Here is a 20,780-nt window from a genome sequence, read left to right as displayed (position 1 = left end):
ACAGGAGACGAAGAAACAGGAGACGAAGAAACAGGAGACGAAGAAACAGGAGACGAAGAAACAGGAGACGAAGAGGCAGAAGAAGGGTCACAGAAGAAGAACTCCGAAGAGGGAAAGATATCACCAGGAGCAGAGAAAGAGGCATCAAAGCAAGAGTCCGAAGAAGAAGTATCATCATCAAGTGGAAGATCAGCACAAGAAAGGAGAGAGGAACAGAGAATAGCGTTCCAAAGATATCAAGACTGGGAACCTATTCTCAATGAATATGATGATTACGAAGAGGATTACGATCATTGCGAAGATGTTGGACAAGAAAAAGGGAAAGGAAAAGGGAAGGGAGACGAAAAAGAAGGAGAAATATCGGAAGAATCATCACCGGAAGAGTCAGAAGAATCCTCTTATGTGGTCGTCGACGAGGACGAAGGAAAAAAAGACTAAGCGTCCATGTTTCTGCATATACCAAAGGCTCAATTTATACATCTTTTAGCTGCTGTCTATTATCCCTGCATTTAGAGCGCCGCTTTCCACATTTAGATACTCTCTACTCTCATATTTCAACACCACAACCACTAGTGTCGAGCTACATCAACTATCATTTCCCATCCGTAATTCAATAGACATCCCTAGCTAATCCCATACCCCCAGCCCAATCCCAATCCTAATCTCAAGGAACCAAACCAAAATGAACGCCTCCTCTCTTCCTCTCACCAATTCTCCATCATGACCTCTTCGTCATCCTCACCACCCCCAACTCTGAGCCACGGATGTACTAAGATGTCCAATATAATGATATTATTCTGAACATTTCTCCAATATGAAACATAGATACTGACCCATAGTACTTCCGATGATAAGTACTAACCATACTAGTACCATGTATCCCAAAAGCCATGTTCCATTCATTACCCAGTAAATATAAATGTAGCGTCCAGCGCAAGTACTCGACCAAAAACAGCATATCTACGTGTACTTCATTGATTCCATCATAGTCTGTCCGCACGCACCGCCTAGCCAATAGCGCGTTATCAATTGCGCGGACTCGGTATTCTTGCGCGAAAAATCGTAGAGCTTGGAAACACGGATATTGAGCATCTCTCCATCAAAATCGGCTTCCAGGATGCGGGCATGGCGAGGGCCCATAAGAGATATAACCAGCATCTGTCGAACCAAATCAGTATCATAATCTATAAGTGCTATTTAGGCACATACCGGGGCAATGATATGCGGTCGCAGCGACTCGGTCCTCAGACGAGCAGCCATGATATCAGTGATAGTCATAATCTCTCCGCGAAGCAGTCGATCATCCCCAATTGCTTCACTTTCTAACATGGCCTTGAAATGTGGATAATTTCCTTTCGGATATTCAGTAACTGATACGGCATACCAGTTGAACCCTATCGACTCTAGCAGTTGGCCGAATTTGTAGTCTCCAATTCTGTCATTAATGGTCAGACAGAATGCTTACGATGGAATAGGGTAAGATAGGTGCTGGCTGGAAGGGAGCATACTCTCGGTATACGCCAGATGGAGGAGGACTATGAGGATACTCATCTGACGCATATTCCCAGCTATTGCAGAAGTGGTTGGTCAAAAGGATCTCCCTATCACGAGTGTCCCACAGGATATGGTTCAGATCGGGCGGAAATTCTAGCAACTGCTCCTCATCCTCGTTCTCTGGGAGGGGCATTTCTTCTGGATATGGTTTGAAGAAGCGTGGATGATGTTCAGTATCCCCATTGAGAGATAAGTGTAGGTGACGGATATTAGCTGCTTCCAAGTCAGCGGCTTCAACATGCTGGCTCGGAGTTTGCCTGATTAGCTCTTCAATGCTAGCTAACTTGTGGAGACGATCAGCTCTCTCACGTGTGATATATTCGTCCATTCTTTGATCATTGCAACAGAAGAGATCAGCAGTGAAAGCCAGCGAGATTAATGGCCGACTACAAAGTAAACCGGGATGCGGGAGTTATCAAGTGGGTGCAGGCAGCAATGATGGCGACCGTTGCAGCCTAAGGCTCAAGGGAGCTTAATGCGGGCTTCCTTATACTAAAGAAAATCCAAGGCAATTTACTAGCGATCGCTTTTAATGCATGTATCTGTCCCGATACAAACGATCAATTAGTTACCAATAGTAAGTGTGGAAATGCCTCATCAACATCGTGAAGTGCCTTTATTCCTGACGGGTCGAAGAATCCTCTTCTATCCGCATTTGATAACTAAATAGTTACGTAGCATTGTTGTCTCATTTTGTCACTCAGTGTATAATGTCCTGTATAGTCAGTAACCCAGTCTCGAACAACACTTTTGATAGCACCAAATATTTAACTTCCAAGTGGCTTCGGTTATCCTCGGGCCAAAGTAGTCAGGAACCAATTGCTGGACAGCCCTAAATGAAGCTGGGGAATCCTTGGAGCTTCATTTCCCCGCCCGGGAATCGGAACTGTTCCGGCCTGAGGAACAAGAGTACAAAGTAGCTACTTGTACACCCCTTGCCTTATCCCTGCTTGAAGCTACCTAATCTAAACAAATGATGATGCTCTCTAAGATTCATGTATTAGTGATAACTATTATTCAATATTGAGGGTTACTGCAGTGATTGAGCTGCAGGTACTAATTCCCAAAGAGGCAAGCCGGCTGCATCAACCCCGCATCTTTCCAACACGTGAGTCCCCGGCCACATTCCAGCTGGTCTCGCAATTGCTTCATTTCATCTCCTCAGCTCTGCATTCTTCTTTCGGTTCATTGTCAAGGCTGGGATTTAGCTCGTGTTCGCTACTTCCCAAGTTCGTGTGGCGCAGTCCGTACTCTAAGCCATTCGCCGGCAATCCCTGGTTGAGCCAATCTACATCCAGCGTCTGGGGAAGCTAGAAAGCAAGGGGAGGTACATCTTGGTGACGAATGCCAGGAGCTCTACTTTCACACTGATAGAGTGCTATGAAGTTATCTTGCCAAAGATCCAGATGCGTGTTTCTTCACTAAACTGTAGGGGGCTTCTTCGCAGAAGATGTTCTGTGAGAAAGCCCCTCCAGTTGGTACCATTGTCTGGAAGACGTGGACTGTTAACAACAAGCTATTCTCGAGGTCCTTCAGAAGTAAGCACACTTCATGTTCTGGTTGATTGACCGGGTATTGTGGCAATCGATTGACGTGATATCAGCCCCCACTGTTAGATACAGTGATCGGAGAGCACTTTGCAAAGATCGTCAGCCAATATGGCGATAGACCAGCGTATGCTCTCTCTGCTATTGTGCTTGTGCTTCTAGAGAATGGTAGTCTGACTATAGCTAGTGTCATCTGCAAACAACAAAATGATCGAGCGACATATTCTTCCCTTGACGCCAGAAGCAATGCTCTTGCGCGTGGTCTTGAATCTGTCGGTGTCCAGACAGGAGACCGTGTGGGCGTCATGTTAGGGAACTCCATGGAACATGCTGTTGTATGCTGTTAGCCCGTGACTGCCCTCCTCAGGTTTCTTCTGATAACAGTATCTCTCGCAGGCAACTTATGCACTGTTCAAGCTCGGTGCAATCCTGGTAGGTAGAACCCTTGCACTCCATCAGACAAATTCTGATACAGCATCAGGTTCCAATCAACCCATCGTTCAACGCGACTCAAGTAGTCTCCGCTCTGGCTCATCTAGAAGCCAGCCATCTCATCGTCAGCACCGAATCAAACCTCCCCCGGAAGGACCCCAGGAGCAATATTCCACTCCTGCAACACCTGATTCCGGACCTCTCCAACTCCAACATCGAGTCAGAATTGGTCCCCTCATTGAAGAGCATCATTCTCGTCGACAACTCGTCCGGTCGCGTCAACACCTCCGACTTCAAGGGTCTAACAGCATACAAATCCCTCACCTCCGACGCAACACCCGACAAAAGCGCCCTACCACCTCGGAACCTTTCACCCACCGACATCGTCAACATCCAATTCACATCCGGAACGACCGCAATGCCCAAAGCAGCATGCCTAAGCCATCGATCCATCCTCAACAACGGCTCTCAAATCGGCGACCGAATGCGCCTCACCCCAAACGACATCGTATGCTGTCCGCCCCCACTATTCCACTGCTTCGGATCCGTCCTCGGATACATGGCCACTGCCACCCACGGCGCAGCCATCGTATTCCCCACCGAAGCCTTCAATGCCAAAGCCGCCCTCCGAGCTGTGCAGGAAGAGAAATGCACTGCTCTCTACGGCGTACCGACCATGTTCCTCGAAGAGCTCAACCTCCTCGACGAAGGGGAAATTCCCAACGAAGGATTCCATTACCTACGTACCGGCATCGCAGCCGGAAGTAGCATACCCGCGGAGCTGATGAAAAGACTACATAAGGTTCTGAACCTCACCGAGCTGACAATCTGCTACGGAATGACAGAGACCAGCCCCGTCTCCGCAATGACTACCACAGACGATCCCATCGATAAGCGAATCAACACCGTCGGGAAATTGCTCCCGCACGTGGAAGCGAAGGTCGTAAGCCTGCAAGATCACAATAAGATATTGCCCATCAATACTCGCGGAGAGCTAGCAGTGAGCGGCTACCTCCTGATGAAAGAGTACTGGAACGACCCGATCAAAACGGCAGAGGTCATGATTGCTGACAAGGATGGGAAAGTATGGATGCATGTGAGTACCACACCACATACACACACTCTACCAAAAGCCGTACTCCCTACTGACTCTATATACTAGACCGGCGACGAAGCCTCCATGTCCCCAGACGGCTACATCACCATCACCGGCCGAGTAAAAGACCTAATCATCCGCGGCGGAGAGAACATCCACCCATTGGAAATTGAAAATTGTCTCTTGACATACCCCGGGGTAATCAATGCCTCTGTCGTGGGTGTGCCAGATGAGCGTTATGGAGAGGCCGTGGCTGCGTTTATCATTCACCGAGAACCTGAGAGTGAAGCTGCGAATGAGGATAAGATCCGGCAATGGGTTCGGGAGAAGTTGAGTAACCATCTTGGTATGTTCCCCTATAATCTACCCGACTACACTATCAATAGCCTATAAGATAGCTAACAAGTTGAATATTAGTTCCAAAATACGTTTTCTTCCTGCAACCAACAGATTCTTTCCCCAAGACTGCAAGCGGCAAGGTGCAGAAGTTCAAGCTCCGGGAAGATGCGCTTAACATCATAAGGGAGAAGAATAACAAATCTTAGCTGAGTTGGATCTATTCGAGCAGTTGCTCTTTAGCATAGAGAGTATATAGCTTATACTATCCTCTTAGGTTGAGAAACATTATCTGGATGAGCATAGAGCCAAAGTAAGGTAACTTGAATGATAGATTCTAGGTAAATAGTAGATAGTCTGAACCCATCTGCATGGCATGTATACCAATATGCCCATGAAACTTGCATCTTCAAATCAAGAATAAACCCGTAATCACTAATCTCGCAAAGCGATTCATTCATCCATCACGTAGACCCCATGATAAACTCCCAACCCAAACAAATAGCCTATATTAGATATCAAGAATAGCCAACAGTCCTTCCACAACACATCAAAAGAACAGAAACGAAACTAAGATCAGCAGAAATATCCAACTTCATTCTTTTATTTGCCTCATGCCACGAATAACAGTATTCTGTACTGATCTCGAGGGTTCCTGCTATGTCATACCCAGTATAGGGCGCTAATGGGAAGGTAGACAAATCCTTATCGCGTCTGGAACCGAAATTCATGTATGGAATAGACATGCAGCGTGCAGACTTCATACTACCAACTTTGAGTGTTTTGGTCATGCTTCAGGGTGTGAGAAGTTCGTCGAAGACGAAGTAAAGTAATGTGGTACCTCACGAAAATGGTATGGTAAGTGTATTCTTTCTTTCTTTCTTTCATTCGCTCTGCAGACCCACAGGGCGAACGGGGCCTTACTTGAACCAGATTCTCTGGCTTTATATGGCTCTTTCGCCCAAGCAATTGGTACAATATCATCTCTATAGCCTCATTCTAGTTCAGAAGCGCCCGAGGTTTTAGTAATCTTCCGGTTCTCTGCGACTTGTAAATAATAGTAGAATATCAGAATAAAATCGATCATCTACTGCTTTCTTGCTTGACTCATCCCTTTTGAATCTCTGATTTAGTTCTGGTTTTTCGCAAGGCTCTTCTCGTCGCTTCTGCGACGTCTTCATTGGGTATCCAAGAATTAGTGCAGGGTGTCTGCCGCTTCAAGACCCAAGGTCTGATATGAATATCCGATCCACAGAGTGCGACACGACGAATGATCATGTCGTAGTCGGGTTGTTGTAAATGGTACGATCAAAAGCCTTGACATAGACACATTCTATATCATTCTGCTGACTTGGTATGTGTCGATGATGTCTGTTCTGCCCATATATTTGGGATCGAGTCTTCACATAATCAACCGCAGAGCTATTGCACTGCGACTGGATTCGTGTAGTAAGCTGAGGATTATCTCAGCTAGAGGGTTCAAGAACCATGAACCCGAGTTATATAGGCTCATAGCGAGTTATTCACTACTCACTTAAAGATACTGGTGTATTGCTGCCGCTTGATTTCAGAACGCTCGGGTGCGAGGACTCGGTGGTCGTGTCTGATGGGCGTTGTTGTGATGGCAGCCCCTGTTGATAGTGGTTATGATGATCATATTGACAAGAAGGAGAGGAAGGGAGAGTAGAAGCTGTCTCAAACCCCGTCGGGGAACAGCACTCGATAGCCTGAATGCAAGGATCATTCAAGGCTTGGTCGATGGTGGACCTCTGCTCTGGGTCAATGTGCAGCATCATAAGGAGCGAAGACCATATTTCAGGGCTCGGGTAGTCTTCAAGACGGAACCATGGCGCCCAATAGTGAATGCCAGGCCATTCGATAAGGCTAGCATACCGGCTTTTCAAAAATTTCATCCAGGTAACCATAAACCATCTGAAATTCTCATCAACATCAATATCAGAGACCTCCCAGACCAAGTTCAAGTTGAACAAGCAACGTCCGATCAAGGCACAGGCCCACACATCGAGCCGGCGTGGGTCGTAGTATGTAGTGTACCAGACCTCATGTGGCAGGTAGCATTCGGTACCGCAGACTTTCTTGTTCGAACAATAGCGAACTGTATCGGGATCCATATTGTGGTCCTTGAAGACCACGGCGAAGCCAAAGTCGGTAATCTTGAGAACGCCCTGGTCTGTGAGGAGCAGGTTTTCCGGCTTGAGGTCTCGATGGGCGATGCCCTGACTGTGAAGGTAGGCTACGCCGCGCAAAAGCTGCTTGAAAAGGCACAACTGGCCAGTGGTGCTCAGGTGGCCGATCGCGATGAGATCTAAGAGGTCACCCTGGCTACAGTACTCCATGACAACGCAGTACTCTCTGGCAACGCTTGACTGTTCCATTTTGATGCAAAGGTCAAGAGTTTTAACGATATTTGGATGACGAGCCTTCCGAGCGACGATGAATTCCTTACGAATATCACGCACGAGATTCTTGTATGAGACATCCTCTTTCTCGAAGAAGAATTCCTTGGCGACATAAGGAGGAGCCCTGTCCTTGCTGTTACGATCACAGACGACACAGACCTGGGCGTAGGCACCTTTTGCAAAAGCTCCTCCTTCGCTGATGTATGAGGTTTTCTTGAACTTATAGGTTCTCATCAGCTGAAGCACATCTAGACTATTGGATGCTTCCGAGGTTATGCTCGTGCTGAAATCGTCGGGGACCTCAACAGCTTGATAGGAGCTGCTTTGGCCAGAAGTGGGCTTGGGGCCAGGCGTGATCGACTCCCCGAGGCGATTGTCCAGCTCGCTGGAGCCGACACTGTGGGCAGTACTCGAGGAGGACGAGAAAGAGGGAGTGGAAGACATCGTATTTTTTTTTTTTTTGATACGAGTCTGTTGAGATGAGTGAATCTTTATCTGATCCACGAGAGGATATACCTGAAAGCAAGGTATATCCGATATGATATCGTTGTGTAGGTCACAACGAGAAACGAAGGGAAAAGAATAGGGAAGGGAGCGAAGAGCCAAGATTTGCAGCCAATATAGCGAATGATCGACTGAAATGGGCTCCAAAGCTATGTTGTGCTTACAGAGCTATATTCTGCTATAGCTGAAGCCAACAGTACTTTGCAGAACGAGTGTTGAACGATGAGAAGGATGATGTTGACGACGTGGAGTTTCTGTGGGAAGGAAGCGGCATCTAGGCAATAGAGTCATGTCATACTTGCGCCCTGACGAGTTTTCTCACGACATCATGACATGATCATGGCCGGGCAAGCGATGTCATTAGCAACACCTGCTCCAGAGCCATAGAAGGCCGCAGGCAATAGTCGCATGAGATGTTGTAGTAGCCCAAATCCTCAAGAGTGTACATTATGAATATAGAAATAGATATAGGGTGCAGATACATCTGATTCACCAGTTCTTAGAGGATGAGATTGAATCGGTATTCGTATTGAATGACCGAAATAATCACTTCAAGAAGAACAAGATTAAATGTAACGGAGGTCGGCATTGTTGATGCTATACAGAGGATCTCGAAATCGGCTTGACCAACAAACACATCAAGCCAAGATGCTAGCGTGAGTATTGAGCGGGCTGCATCACAGTCATACTACACATCTCGCATATAGTACTCTACTTTCATTTAGTTAAATTTAGTATGGTCAAGCATTGTACTAGAATTGGACACTTGGCAGATCTGCTATGTGGCCTTAAATCCCTTCTTCCTGCCATCATGGCATGACCCCTGGCCGATCAACTTCAAAGTAGTCCTCAAAAGGAGTTTCCTATTCAATGCTCTATTGTAACGCCTCTTGTTGATCAAGATAGACAGTCCGCGTCCCACAATATGTGTATGAGTCCTTCCTACCACCCCGATACACGCCATCATCATCGACATCATTCTGAAGGTCCTGAATTGATATTGGGTGTTCAGGATGAGAGACAGACCTCGCCATCCCGTTGATAATTTCACATGCGAGTCGAAACACCGATAAAGGATTGAGCCTTCTCACTAGGTTGAACTTGAACTAGGAGTAAGCTATAATCTTTGATTGTCTGGTCGTCCGCGATCTAGAACACGTTTGTTGCTACTTTGCTTCCAGCTACCCTTTCTCAAAGAAGACAAGCAACATCATCGATAGATTTCCCGTGGAAGGCAGATTTGTCGTACTCATAGTGCATGTCTATAGCACTTGTCGAATCACCTTCAATATACTTGTCATCTTCGAGGACGTAGAGGCAGTGCGGTGACAGGAAGCTTCTTCGGTAGGCCGTGACGATAATATGGGTAAGGATCTGTGGACCTCAATCAGGTGAAGTCACAGAATGTGTAAAGCAAGGTTCTTGTTACATAATGTGGGATAAATTGTATGCAGATAAGGGGACATAGCACATCGTCGTCCATTTCAGCAGGCTTGTGCTGGTAGTTAAGTCGATAATATTTGTGTTGCTAAAGAAGACGTGGGTGTCTACATCGTTAGTTTTTATTCGGTTAGCTGGTTTATATCCGAAAGGTCGAGTGTAGTAGTAATTGACCCTGGTGGATTGAATGCAAGCAACTCAACCGACAATCCAGAATAATAAGTTTAAAGTGCTGGATTCGAACTAACTGCTTCCCATACCATCTATATCTACTGCGGTGTACCTAGTACATGCTACACAGGGAATAGATTATGTCAGTTTCAAGCTCAAATTATGCATATTACCTAAAGTACAACACATGACTTTGGCGTTATAAATCATCCGTATTTTCTTGGTGACTAAATTATAGAGATGTACTAACATACTATGGAGCGAAACCTTACTACATATCTTCTGTTATGCTTGCCTGCTCTGTAATCCACCGGCACTAATGCCTTCGCCATGGGCACGAAAAAGAAAGATGAAGTGTTTGTTGGTCAAGGCAATTCCGAGATTCAATATAGACGAGTGTTAAACATGTCCACAGTCCAGCCGCCAGTCTGCCTTTCCAAACTTCCTAAAGCACATTGAACTGGACCACGCCAACATGGCTCAACCGCTTGACTATTTGGTTCCTGCTCCACAGCGTAAACGCTCAACCCATGAGCGATAACTGACATCATCATTGAAGACTTTTTATCAGATCACTTGGCCGACTGAGTCACCAAAGATGCTAGCCCTGCAAAGTAGTGAGGATGACGACTGAATAGCACGTGACATCGATAAGGTACCCAATCCGGTCGAGAGCAAGTATTGTACCAATCTTGGATATTGTTGCCCCGTTCATCAGGTATATCCACGAACGGCACATACACTCTTGCTAAGTCCAATGCACGGTGAAAAGCACTGAATCCTCATCATGGCATGAGGGTAAGAGGGCCTGCCAAAGCAAGAGCTTTGAGGCATCTCCATTGCGGATATGGAAGATGCGTCATTGATGGGACCGTTCTGATCGTGTGATATGGGCATGGACTCTCAACCCATATGGCGAGAACACACTGCGAATAGGCGCAGCGGCGACTTCCGCTTATAACCAAAAGCTGCAGAGCAGATGAATAAGTGAAGACCTGCAGTAAGTGCATATTTCGAGGGAAAACACTGAGCATAACTAGCAGCCAGTAATTCTGAGTCAAAGCCACAACACCCCGATGAGCCACATCGGAGAGCCCTGATTTGACGTTCAGAAATCCTGGATCCCAGTTTCGCCTTGCAGATGTGACTTGACTTCTTCATCGTCTACCCCTTCAACAAGCCATTCTGGTTCTTCATCATCAAAGTACTTTTCCTGCTCGACATTCCAATCATCGTACTCGTCATTGTCATCAACCGAGGTATAATCGAAGTCGTCATCTTCACCCCTCAAGAATCGCAAGGTCATCTCCCATCGCCACGCCTTCTCCCCTTCTTCCTTGTTCGGAGGTATTTCGTCTCGATCTTCCGCGAGGATCTCTCCGTTGGGGCCCCGAGTATAGCTGAACATGGCGTGAGGATCCGGATGGGAAAGAGCTTCGAACTTGGCCTCGGATCTACATAGGTCCGCTTGCAGCACACCCGAGAAGCCTTTGGCACGTCCTTCAGCCTCCCTCTCGGCTGGAGTCTGGAATCGACGGATTAAGCGGTCATACAGCAACGGGTCTGTAGGGCTGGATTATTAGCTTGGCTTTAACATCCCCTGTCGTAGACAGAGTGACTGAATGTGAAACCAATCAGTCTAAAGGAGACAGAGCGAGCGGACCGGCTAGCTCGAGATCTGCAGAGAAATACTCCGGGTGCATGTCCAGATAGCGCTTGCGCCGGTTTTTGATCTTCGTCGCCGGCGATGGTGACTGGGCTCTTTTCACGGGGTCTGACTCCATCTGGGAAGAGCCTGCCTCAGGAGCGACACCCGTACCCATGGGGAAAAGAGGCATAATGGACGGATTAGTTGAATGATGAAGACCAGAAGCCAAAGGTGGATGACGATGGGAAGTTGAGGATGAAGAGAACCGCGGCGAGACACGCGGGGGAACTAAACCAATTCGGGCCGGAAGCGCGCGGGCGGCAAAGGAAATTATCCTCAGCGTTCAGACGTCGCCTGAGCGAATAATGACCGTCCGTTGATCAGTCCGACTTTCTATCTGAGAAGTACCGGTAAGACTAGCCTGGTTTCAATCTGTTTCACATCATGGGTCCTCAGGGATTCTTCTTGGCCCACATTGTGGCGTTGCATCAAAGCTCCCCCCCGTCCCAGCTCTTCCGCTGTTAAATAGAAGCCAGCAAACATACAGTCGCGAGATGGACATAGACTGATAGGATCCTACAGAAGCTCTCAATTGATCAGTCCTACCAGAATCTCTCAGGGTTGGGGGTCTGACATCATGTCTTCCCTTGCTGGTCTCGTCCAGCAGTCCACCACCAGACAGCTGCTGGCTGGTGCTGCTCTGCTGTTTTTGACAGCGTTCTACTCGCCATTGACGGTGCTGATGCTGACACCGGTGTATGGCTCGGCTCCTGCCCATATCTTCCACGGCTATGGAGTGGCACTCATTGGCGCTGCTGGGTGGTTCCTGAAGGACCACATCCAGCGATTGTCTGGCCGCCGGGCTCTTTTCCTCGTCCCTGTTGTGGCATTCTGGGTTCCTACCGTTCAGAGTTTCTTGTTCGCATCGAGCTCCGTGATGGGAAACCCCTTCGGAGCTGTAGTCACGGAGGTCATCTCCTACTACCCTCTGGTCCTGCTTTCCGTGGCTTGTGCTGGTAAGCTGGTGCAGTCGGGCTTGGATCTGAGCCAGCACGGCGAGGCAGTCGCTGAGCACGTTCCTCTCGTGGTCACCTATGTCCTCTACAAGACCGGCGAGAAGTTCGCCAAAGCATTCCTGGCCAAGTTCATTGGAACGACTTTCTTCTTTTCCCGTGCTGGTCTCCAACTCTTGCTGCCAGTCTTCTACTCCGCTATTGCCCCTTCCAAGTTTCTGATCTTCGCTGTTCCCTCCCTTCTATTTTCCATGACGTCCAATGTCCACATGAACTCCGGAGCATTGAACTCTTTCCTTAACGATGAGGGATTCGCCCTTGTTGCCCGCCAGGACTCCACCACCGGCTACATCTCCGTCTTGGATAACCTGGGTGATGGGTTCCGTGTCATGCGTTGCGATCACAGCTTGCTCGGCGGCCAGTGGACCAAGATGCCCAACAACTACAACCCTGCCGTCATGGACCCGATCTACTCGGTGTTCACCATGCTTGAGGCTGTCCGTCTGGTTGAAACCGACCACGGCGAGCCCCGCGTGGATGCCAACAGCAAGGCACTTGTCATGTAAGCTCAGCAGCAACTCTTTCGCATTCAGAAACCTAACCTCTACCAGCGGCCTCGGTGTCGGCACCACCCCCTCTGCCCTGATCCACCACGGCATCGAGACCACCATCGTGGAAATCGACCCTGTCGTGCACAAGTTCGCCACCGAATACTTCCACCTTCCCTCGAACCACATCGCCGTCATCGACGACGCCACCGCCTTCGTGAAGCGTACTCCTCCAGCCCAGTACGACTACATCGTCCACGATGTCTTCACCGGAGGCGCCGAGCCCCTCGAGCTCTTCACTCTCGAGTTCCTCGAAGGCCTGTCCGCCCTTCTCAAGGACGACGGAGTCATTGCCATCGTAAGTCCCAATCCCAAACCCTCCTCACCAGACTCTCAACCAATCGCCTAACCCTCCTCACCAGAACTACGCCGGCGACATCTCCCTCTACCCCGCCGCCCTAACCGTCCGCACTATCCAATACGTCTTCCCCACCTGCCGCATCTTCCGCGAGGCCTCCGACTCCGACCTCACCGCCGACTTCACCAACATGGTCATCTTCTGCAAGAAGAGCGCCGCTACGCCGCTCACCTTCCGCGACCCCGTTTCCGCCGATTTCATGGGCAGCCAGTTCCGCAAGATGTATCTGATGCCGAAGGTTGAAATCGACGCGAGTCGGTTCGAGACTATCGAGAAGGGCGGTCGTCGTGTACTCCTCTCTAAGGATACGAACCTGCTTCATAAGTACCAGGATCGGGCTGCTCTCGAGCATTGGAATATCATGCGTCATGTGCTGCCTGATTTTGTTTGGGAGAATTGGTGATCATCTTATTGATGGCTCTTTGTTGACAGTTTAACAAAGTAGTCTGATATTATCTTGAGATTCGAATACGTGTATTCCTAGTTATGGTTTTCGGGTGGTCAGATAAAATACTATAAGTATATAATACAACTTAATTTCTGGTTTGTGAAGTGGACTACTACTCAACTCACAATACGGAGTACTAGACACATAAACCAAGCTAGTGTATCATTTAGTTATTCTTCAATATCCACAAGACCTCCCAAGCCAACGCTAATGAAGAGAAGAAGTCTTTCAATCAACCATAATCAAGGCTCGAATCAAGGCTCAAGCAATTAAGAAAAGCAGCGCTTAGATACTATCGAAAATTCAATTCATCTTTCTCCGACTCCTAAGGAAAAAAAAAGCCAGCCTAATCCATTCTGGTATCACAAACAACAACAACAGCAGCAGCAACGAGATAGTAGCAGCAGTAACAAAACGAGATGTCACCAAGCCAGCCAGGCCACATTTCCCCCGTTAGTTATAATCACTCATTCCAAATATGTTATGTATGTACTGCATCGTGAATGTGTGAAAATGAAAATGAAAAGGAAGAGGAAAAGGAAAAAAAAGAAAAAAATAAAATTACAATCCAACATCAACATCAACATGAACAATGACCGCCATAATGACAGGATTATAAAGAAGCATCTACCACCCACCACCGATGTATCGCTTTATCTTTTTTTACGCTGATGGGCTGCCGCGGGGACTTGCCCCGGGTTTCTTGACCAGACCGGCGAAGAAGTTCGCTAGTGCTTGGTTGTGGGCTTTTTCGTCACCGGCGGACGATGAAAGGGTTTCCTTTCTTTGGGACCGGCTGGCTTCGCGTTCCTGTTTGTGGTTGAAATGGTCAGTTAATGTTCTTCTAAAGATGAAAATGGTGAGGGGAGGTATCTTACCTTCAGCTTCCGGAGCATATCGTCTGCGTCGACTTGGATACCACCCATGTTGAACTGTACGGGTCCAATGTGCTCGTTGACTCGACCGTTATCGTCTAATGGGGACATCTCGAGCTGGGGCACCTTCTTCGCGGCGCGGTCCTTCTCGTCCTCCGCCTTCAGCTGCTCTAAAACCTCGAGCTGCTTCGTGAGGAAGCTTTGCATGTCGGATGTGTCTACCTCGATCTTGTTTCCGTTTCGTTGGCTGCCTGTTAGAGCCATCGATGTGTCGCGCTTCGGGTCCTGGATAGTTTGCTCGAAGATCGCTACGGCGCTTGTCCCGTCGTCCACTGCATTTGCGTTCTGTTCTTCGGAATTGCGATCATCGATGCCATTGCTGAGTGGCTCGGGAGGGTCTTGAATCTCGATCGACCATGCTGTCGATACACCTTCCATGTCGAATCCTTCACGAATGATTCGGATCTTGCCCCAGGAATCCCAATTCGAGGGAACAAGGATCTTGTCCCGGTCGATCACGTTGTGTTTGAGGGACTGTCTTTTCAGGAGAGAGTGTATGCCAAGGGAGGAGTGTATTAGGCTCTGCAAGGAGTTTGCGAGGAACGGGGTAGTGTAGATCAACGATGCGCCGTCTGCTTCTTGTTAGAATTGGATTTCAAGCGGTATTGGCTGTTGTCCTTACGCTTAAGTAGTAGTGTTCTCATGAACTGGAGGATAAAGTCGAACTGCTCTTCGTGCCATCCATGATCCTTCTCCAACTTTTCAATCTTGTCCGCCTGCATGATGCGAGAACTTGTCAGTATAAAGTCTTGCCGGAAGTCTTGAGTAGATCAACGTACCCCTTGGCAGACCACACACATGGGAATTCCAAGCCCTTCATCCCACTCGCCTGGCCCCAGCGGTATCGTCACAGGACCCCCAGAGCTGGTAAACCCTTGTGCCCCTCCTGAACTCGAATCCATGCCTCGTTTCCGATCCCTCCACTCCGTGAGGTTCTCTTCCATGACAATCTTCGTCTCGTCGTCGAGCGATATCAGCACGTGCCGGAGAAGACGGACCCATTCTCGGAGTCGCCGACTCCATGTCCACGGGTCCGACCAGTCTAGTAAAATCACGACGAGTGTTTCCGGAATCGATTGAGGGGTCAGGAGCGGCTTGAGAAGGGGAGCGAAAGACAGAGACGGTTCAGAGAGTAAATATGCGGAGACGCGCGCAAGAGTATCTATTCGCCAGAGCGCAATTTGGTTAGCAACCCGTACAACGCAGGCTGAGCCCACCACTCAACCGAGCCCAAGGAATCAATTACCTTCGTGGTCCGCATCTAGCACATCCTGATATGTATAGCCCAAAGCGAACTGGTTGGCTACCGGTGGTACCCTCCCTTTTCGCTTATCGTTCGACAAACTAGGGTCGGAAGAATCTGCGGCGAGTGTGTCTAGGAATTCTCTTTGACTCTCAGGCGTACCTCCTGGAAATCAGTCCGACTATTAGCGACCCAACCACGAAAGGATGAATTGTCGATACCGCTCAACGGCAGCAGAAACCAGGTCTTCGCACCTAGAATAAGCAGATTCTTCTCCGGCAGACGCTTTCCATTCGCGACACTATCCAGCATAGACGACCAGATGTTCTTCTTGGGCCCATCCTTGCTCGACGGCCGGCTATTGTTTCCGGTGCCGAATCTGGAGCCGGGGATTTGGGTTGACGCAGACATCGTCTGTTCGATTTTGTCTATATCCGGTTGGCGCAGACCATGCCATGTAACGTCGTAATGATCGTGAGACTAGTCCGACGGCTTTGACGCGTGAGCCGCGGAGTTGGGACGAGATGGTGGATATCGGTCCAAGCAAGCGGATTTGGGGTCAGGGGAATCTGGCGTTGGGGACGATCTCTTAACGGCGGGTCCGTGGCCAAATTGCCCACCCGGATGAGCGGTATCGTAGATAAGCCCGCTGTTGCTTTTCGAATCACACAGATGGTGGGGGCTGTCAGTTCAAGAGGAAGGCGGTTCTGTCGAGAAAGACGCAAGTTGCACTCCAGTAAACAATCCAAAGTGTCGGCGTTCTTGCGGGTGGGACCCTCCCGCGGAGCCAGCCCGTGATGAGCTGAACCCGCCAGCTTTTCTGCAGCTTCCAATCCCTCCCTCTCAGCCACTCACTCTCTTGCTTCGCCGGCGCAGTTCAGCTGCACTTTCATCCAGCCTTGTGTTGTTGATTGGGTTCTTGGCTCGCCCTTGCGATTCTTTGATTCATCATGAATAATATCCGCCAAATCCAACAGCTGAATAAGCGCGAGCTCGAAAATGCCATGTATGTCATCCTTATCCTCAGCCCAGACTATTGATTTCTATGCTAACCATCGTGAACGATCTTAGACCCCCGGAAGCTTCCTGGCACGCAGACTACAGAGACACCGCATACATCTACGTCGGTGGACTACCGTACGACTTATCCGAAGGTGATATTGTAACCATCTTTTCGCAGTACGGCGAACCCGTGCACATCAACCTGGTGCGCGATAAAGAGACCGGGAAGAGTCGGGGCTTCGCCTTTTTGAAGTACGAAGACCAGCGCAGTACAGATCTCGCTGTCGACAATCTGGGTGGGGCAACAGTTCTGGGGAGAGTGCTGCGTGTGGACCACGTGAGGTACAAGCGGCGCGATGACGAGGAGGAAACAGACAATGTCGCAAAGCTCATGGGTGATACGACCAGCAGGGATCATGATGATAGAGATACAGATGATGAGCGGAGGAGACGAAGGAAGAGAAGGGGAAGTGAATCAAGGGAAGAGGAGCCCGCCAGACGGCCTCTGCTCAAGGAGGAGATCGAGCTACAGGAGCTGATTAAGAACCACGACGAGGAAGATCCAATGAAGGAATTCCTTATCGAGGAGAAGAAAGAGGAAGTTGCACTCGCCCTGGAGAAGATGCGCAGCAGCGAGAGATCATCTCGGAGACGTGACAGCCGTGAGAGATCAAGCCGCCATCACCGCTCTCACCGCCGGAGACACGACGACGACCGAGATTCGGAGAGAAGACGCAGGGATCGGTCGCCCAGGAGGGAAGAGCGATCTCATAGAGCTAGATCTCCATCTAGGAGGGAAAGGTCTGACAGAGACAGGACGCCAGTCGCGTCGCGATCCCCCGACTCCCGACGCTACAGAGATAGACATGATCGACACCGTTAAATGTCTGGAAAGCTATCTAAATATTAAATATGCTAATGACGACTAAGTCTCTCAACCGATCCTAGGAGAAAGCCATCCAATAAAAGATCTCCAGGATCTTAGTGGCCGAAGGCTGCAATCAAGCGCCTGTTCTTGAAATGCAAGTCCGCTGCTTCATCCTGCACCGGCTCATGTGTCCATATCGGGAAATTTGCTGTCATGGACGCATGCGCTTTGCATACGGGATTTTGTCGGCATCTGGGACAACTACTACCTTGGTGCAAACCGAATAGGTAGTGCTGTGAACAATCACTCTTCATCCCGCTAAGAGGGATTTCAGCTGCCCCCCAAATATCTTTTCCAGCCTTCTCTTAGGCAATACCGCTTTCCATCGTCCCCTTCGCGCAGAACGAACTTCTCCCACCGGCCGTCCCTGCCGGCACCGACCACAAGAATGGTCCTATCATCGCGCCAACCTATAACGCCTTTCGACGGGCTCCCGTATGAGTTACCAAGGGGCGGGACATAATGTGAACCAGGTGGTCCTTCGTCCCCCATCTCAAAGTGGGCGCTTGCAAATGAATACACATCAGAGAACACCCTTGGCAATAGTGGGATCTTCCCAAGAATGCCCCATTTCTGGTTTGTTGGTTCTTCGGTCGTGGAAGCTGCAGCTTGTGTACGGTTCGTCGGTAATCGAGGATGGGGAAGGTCGAATACGTGCAGGGTAGATTTATCAGAAGTCACCGCTAGTAGGAGATTCGAGGGCGAAATGGCAAGCGAGAATATCACCGCATGATCAACACCGCGTCGTAGCTCGGCCATTTTAGTGCAGTTGGCCGTTGAAAAGACCCGGACCAAGGTGCCCTAGATAGAATGCGCCTCGTCAGTAGTCTGCGTCGCAACCGTAGTCGGAAGGTCAGGGACATACCGCTTCACTCGCCGTCGCCAACACTTCACCATCGGGGCTCAAAGTCATCGCGCGCAACGGCGTGCTATGTGCAGGGATGATGCTGACGTTCCCCGTTTCAAGCTCCACCAGCTGGACCTGGCCAGGGGATCGACCTGGAAAAGCAAGCACCTCCTGCCCTAGACAAGCCAGCCCCAGTGGGTTATCCGTTGTCTCGAAATAAGACAGCTTTTGCGGTGGGTTCGAGAAGGCAAAGATGTGGATGCTATTGAGGAGGGCGACAACGATGCGCGACTTGGAAAGTCGGACGCCCAGGACCGAGGTGCGGAACTCCAGCGTAATTACTGCTTTTTGTTTTGCGTCATCCCAGATGACCAACTGCGACCGTTGTGTGAGCGTAAGCTGCGCCAGGTAGATGCAGAACCCCACACACCTTATTCTGTGGGAACTTTGGCTGTCTCCCTCCGCCAACGATAGCTAGGTAGTTGGTCTGGCCAAGCATGGTGACCACCCCGATGCCGGCATTGAAATCTGGATGGAGTGAACGGTGTTAGTGATACGAAGCGGAAGGAGGGCGAGGCTGCAGCTATCGTCTATACCTCTTGATACTCTGAGCTCGCATGGGTCGGTATTGAAGACTGTACATAGATATCATATTGTTCTTAGCTTGGGTATCCCGAAAAGGTATCTATTGCAGGGAAGGCATGATTAGGACCTACCACAGAAGCCGGTGTCCAAGCCAACTGCGAAGCAGGAGCTATCATTGTTGAATGTAGAAGAGAGTGAGAATGGCCCCACAGACTCATCGATAACCTGTCGTGTGTTCATTCTGGCCACCAAGGAAAGAGGCCATGAGAGCTTTAGATGGTAGAGAAGGTAGACAAGAAACTAGAAGATCGACAGCGGTCGCTGACCTCACCCGAGCATCAGTAACGTAGATAAGGCCCGGGGGTCCGCTTTTGGCTGGGGATGCCGGAAGGGCAGCGGATGCCGGGCCAATAGACTGTCTGCGCAGAGGTGGTGATGTTGTTCAACGGAGATCAATGCATATCATCGTACACCCAGACAGAAGCCGAAAAAGAACTTCTTAATATACTTCGGCAAGGGAGATTAAGATATTAGAAAAAGAAAGTCCTGACAAGGGCGTGATTCGAACCCGCGCGGTTAGTCCACACTTATGCGGTAAAGTATACTATTCCGTGATAATGTCTCGGAGCCATTGTTTCAGGCCTGAGGCATAAAATACCAAGCCGTATGGTATTTGGGTAATTGCTTACCGCTACGGCGGCCCGCAGCGACCCACGGCGGCGGTGGAAACGCCTTCTGCTGCCCCCGACCCCTGAGAAAGAACTGGGGAGAGCACAGAGGCTAGCCAGACATTGCAGCAACCACTTATGCTTTCAATCGATTGACTTGTCGCTCCGGACTTCAGAGAACAGGTTAGCGGATAATATGTGAGCTGGACTAAAGGAACAAATTCCCCATCGAGACCTAGCACTGGCCGCTGAGTGGAGACCTGAAGTGTGTGGTCTCTCAGTGAAAAGACAATAATTGATGATCAAGGCGTCCCCAGATTGGACAGGTATTATAATGAGTGTTGGAAGATACGCAAGTAGGTAGATACCCAAAGACAAGGTCTGGGCAAAGAAATAACTAATAAGTAAGTAGAAGAGCTCCTACGTTGAAAACGGCAGCTATCTAAGCAACTGAACAAAGCGTTCGTAAGCATGTAGCTTAAGTGCTTAGTAGGGGGATAACTACTAGACTCCATTTACTCCATACAGGAACCGTGCCTGGGAGCCCGCTATCCATGGGAGAGTAACTGAATTGTTTAGAAAAGTGGGAGTGGTACGACCAGTAAGGTATCGAAGTATCATCGGTTACGCGTGATACCAATATTACCAGCGACCGATCAATCTGGAGAGAGAACCAGGGTGGTGATTGGACCGTTGGGGACTGCAGGGTGAAAGGGGGCAGTTGTGACCGTTCCAGAGAGGTAAAAGCTGTTACGGGCAGGAAAACGGGAGGGAGGAAATCCCCCCTTAGAGAGAGTCTAGCAATTCCCCTAACTGCCAGATCAGTAGCAAGCGCCAGCCAAACGGCTCTTTAGTTAGTCCCTCCAGCTTGTCCCAGAGAGTGTCCGCCCGTCGTCGAACCTCAGGGGAGCAACGCAGCCATTCCACATCCCATCCACTCCTCCATCTAATTCATTCAACCTTCATTCCACCTCTCTTGTTTCTCCCCCCCATTCCT

At 49.3% G+C, this 20,780-nt stretch overlaps 9 protein-coding genes across 9 annotated transcripts in view; 4 read left to right on the top strand and 5 right to left on the bottom strand.

Moving 5' to 3' along the window:
• Window positions 1-415, top strand: part of ASPBRDRAFT_175875 (SET domain protein) — a gene marked incomplete at its 5' end in the record, with an annotated part of 2,533 nt that extends 2,118 nt beyond the window's left edge. Inside the window, one exon of the mRNA XM_067619816.1 lies at window positions 1-415. Within this exon, the coding sequence (XP_067479842.1) occupies window positions 1-223 (223 nt within the window). The 3' untranslated portion in view covers window positions 224-415.
• Window positions 416-598: 183 nt separating this feature from the next.
• ASPBRDRAFT_206505 (uncharacterized protein) lies at window positions 599-1,976 on the bottom strand. Its single transcript, XM_067621773.1, has 3 exons — window positions 1,509-1,976; window positions 1,210-1,435; window positions 599-1,158 (listed from the first exon to the last, which is right to left on the bottom strand). Exons 1-3 carry the CDS (start codon window positions 1,880-1,882, stop codon window positions 961-963), a joined length of 798 nt encoding a protein of 265 aa, XP_067479841.1. The 5' UTR covers window positions 1,883-1,976; the 3' UTR covers window positions 599-960.
• A 547-nt stretch (window positions 1,977-2,523) lies between these two features.
• ASPBRDRAFT_42315 (putative AMP-binding enzyme) lies at window positions 2,524-5,371 on the top strand. The gene is made up of 7 exons (XM_067624770.1): window positions 2,524-3,092; window positions 3,158-3,228; window positions 3,289-3,436; window positions 3,498-3,533; window positions 3,583-4,629; window positions 4,696-4,975; window positions 5,047-5,371. Exons 1-7 carry the CDS (start codon window positions 2,961-2,963, stop codon window positions 5,172-5,174), a joined length of 1,842 nt encoding a protein of 613 aa, XP_067479840.1. The 5' UTR covers window positions 2,524-2,960; the 3' UTR covers window positions 5,175-5,371.
• Window positions 5,372-6,491: 1,120 nt separating this feature from the next.
• ASPBRDRAFT_195281 (putative serine/threonine protein kinase) lies at window positions 6,492-7,829 on the bottom strand (the record flags this gene model as incomplete). The annotated part of the gene is made up of 1 exon (XM_067620847.1): window positions 6,492-7,829. One exon carries the CDS (start codon window positions 7,827-7,829, stop codon window positions 6,492-6,494), a length of 1,338 nt encoding a protein of 445 aa, XP_067479839.1.
• A 2,779-nt stretch (window positions 7,830-10,608) lies between these two features.
• Window positions 10,609-11,338, bottom strand: ASPBRDRAFT_123419 (uncharacterized protein; the record flags this gene model as incomplete). The annotated part of the gene is made up of 2 exons (XM_067617596.1): window positions 10,609-11,063; window positions 11,164-11,338. The coding sequence occupies 2 exons, from the start codon at window positions 11,336-11,338 to the stop codon at window positions 10,609-10,611; spliced, it is 630 nt and encodes a 209-aa protein (XP_067479838.1).
• Window positions 11,339-11,785: 447 nt separating this feature from the next.
• ASPBRDRAFT_124747 (spermidine synthase) lies at window positions 11,786-13,530 on the top strand (the record flags this gene model as incomplete). The annotated part of the gene is made up of 3 exons (XM_067617727.1): window positions 11,786-12,723; window positions 12,773-13,067; window positions 13,132-13,530. 3 exons carry the CDS (start codon window positions 11,786-11,788, stop codon window positions 13,528-13,530), a joined length of 1,632 nt encoding a protein of 543 aa, XP_067479837.1.
• Window positions 13,531-14,238: 708 nt separating this feature from the next.
• ASPBRDRAFT_123074 (dynein family protein) lies at window positions 14,239-16,164 on the bottom strand (the record flags this gene model as incomplete). The annotated part of the gene is made up of 6 exons (XM_067617570.1): window positions 14,239-14,385; window positions 14,454-15,082; window positions 15,133-15,226; window positions 15,290-15,672; window positions 15,757-15,918; window positions 16,008-16,164. The coding sequence occupies 6 exons, from the start codon at window positions 16,162-16,164 to the stop codon at window positions 14,239-14,241; spliced, it is 1,572 nt and encodes a 523-aa protein (XP_067479836.1).
• Window positions 16,165-16,703: 539 nt separating this feature from the next.
• ASPBRDRAFT_123242 (uncharacterized protein) lies at window positions 16,704-17,638 on the top strand (the record flags this gene model as incomplete). Its single annotated transcript, XM_067617582.1, has 2 exons — window positions 16,704-16,759; window positions 16,825-17,638. The coding sequence occupies 2 exons, from the start codon at window positions 16,704-16,706 to the stop codon at window positions 17,636-17,638; spliced, it is 870 nt and encodes a 289-aa protein (XP_067479835.1).
• Window positions 17,639-17,795: 157 nt separating this feature from the next.
• On the bottom strand, window positions 17,796-19,733 carry ASPBRDRAFT_546728 (phosphatidylinositol-3,5-bisphosphate binding protein HSV2). The gene is made up of 5 exons (XM_067627275.1): window positions 19,247-19,733; window positions 19,127-19,165; window positions 18,961-19,058; window positions 18,549-18,905; window positions 17,796-18,484 (listed from the first exon to the last, which is right to left on the bottom strand). The coding sequence occupies exons 1-5, from the start codon at window positions 19,353-19,355 to the stop codon at window positions 17,954-17,956; spliced, it is 1,134 nt and encodes a 377-aa protein (XP_067479834.1). The 5' UTR covers window positions 19,356-19,733; the 3' UTR covers window positions 17,796-17,953.
• Window positions 19,734-20,780: the final 1,047 nt, after the last annotated feature.

Source organism: Aspergillus brasiliensis (assembly GCF_001889945.1).
Source record: "Aspergillus brasiliensis CBS 101740 unplaced genomic scaffold ASPBRscaffold_5, whole genome shotgun sequence".
Classification (NCBI taxonomy): domain Eukaryota; kingdom Fungi; phylum Ascomycota; class Eurotiomycetes; order Eurotiales; family Aspergillaceae; genus Aspergillus; species Aspergillus brasiliensis.
This window is presented reverse-complemented; position numbering and strand designations above follow the sequence as displayed.

Bases quoted from the DNA above. Each gene is read 5' to 3' on its own strand.
- ASPBRDRAFT_42315 (XM_067624770.1), top strand. From the start codon at position 2,961: ATGCGTGTTTCTTCACTAAACTGTAGGGGGCTTCTTCGCAGAAGATGT. The intron at 3,093-3,157 runs GTAAGCACACTT...ACGTGATATCAG, and splicing joins ATTCTCGAGGTCCTTCAGAA to CCCCCACTGTTAGATACAGT. The intron at 4,630-4,695 runs GTGAGTACCACA...TCTATATACTAG, and splicing joins ATGGGAAAGTATGGATGCAT to ACCGGCGACGAAGCCTCCAT.
- ASPBRDRAFT_206505 (XM_067621773.1), bottom strand. From the start codon at position 1,882: ATGGACGAATATATCACACGTGAGAGAGCTGATCGTCTCCACAAGTTA. The intron at 1,436-1,508 runs GTATGCTCCCTT...CATTAATGACAG, and splicing joins CCATCTGGCGTATACCGAGA to AATTGGAGACTACAAATTCG. The intron at 1,159-1,209 runs GTATGTGCCTAA...TTGGTTCGACAG, and splicing joins GACCGCATATCATTGCCCCG to ATGCTGGTTATATCTCTTAT.
- ASPBRDRAFT_546728 (XM_067627275.1), bottom strand. From the start codon at position 19,355: ATGAACACACGACAGGTTATCGATGAGTCTGTGGGGCCATTCTCACTC. The intron at 18,906-18,960 runs GTGTGTGGGGTT...CAACGGTCGCAG, and splicing joins CAAAGTTCCCACAGAATAAG to TTGGTCATCTGGGATGACGC. The intron at 18,485-18,548 runs GTATGTCCCTGA...CATTCTATCTAG, and splicing joins TGGCGACGGCGAGTGAAGCG to GGCACCTTGGTCCGGGTCTT.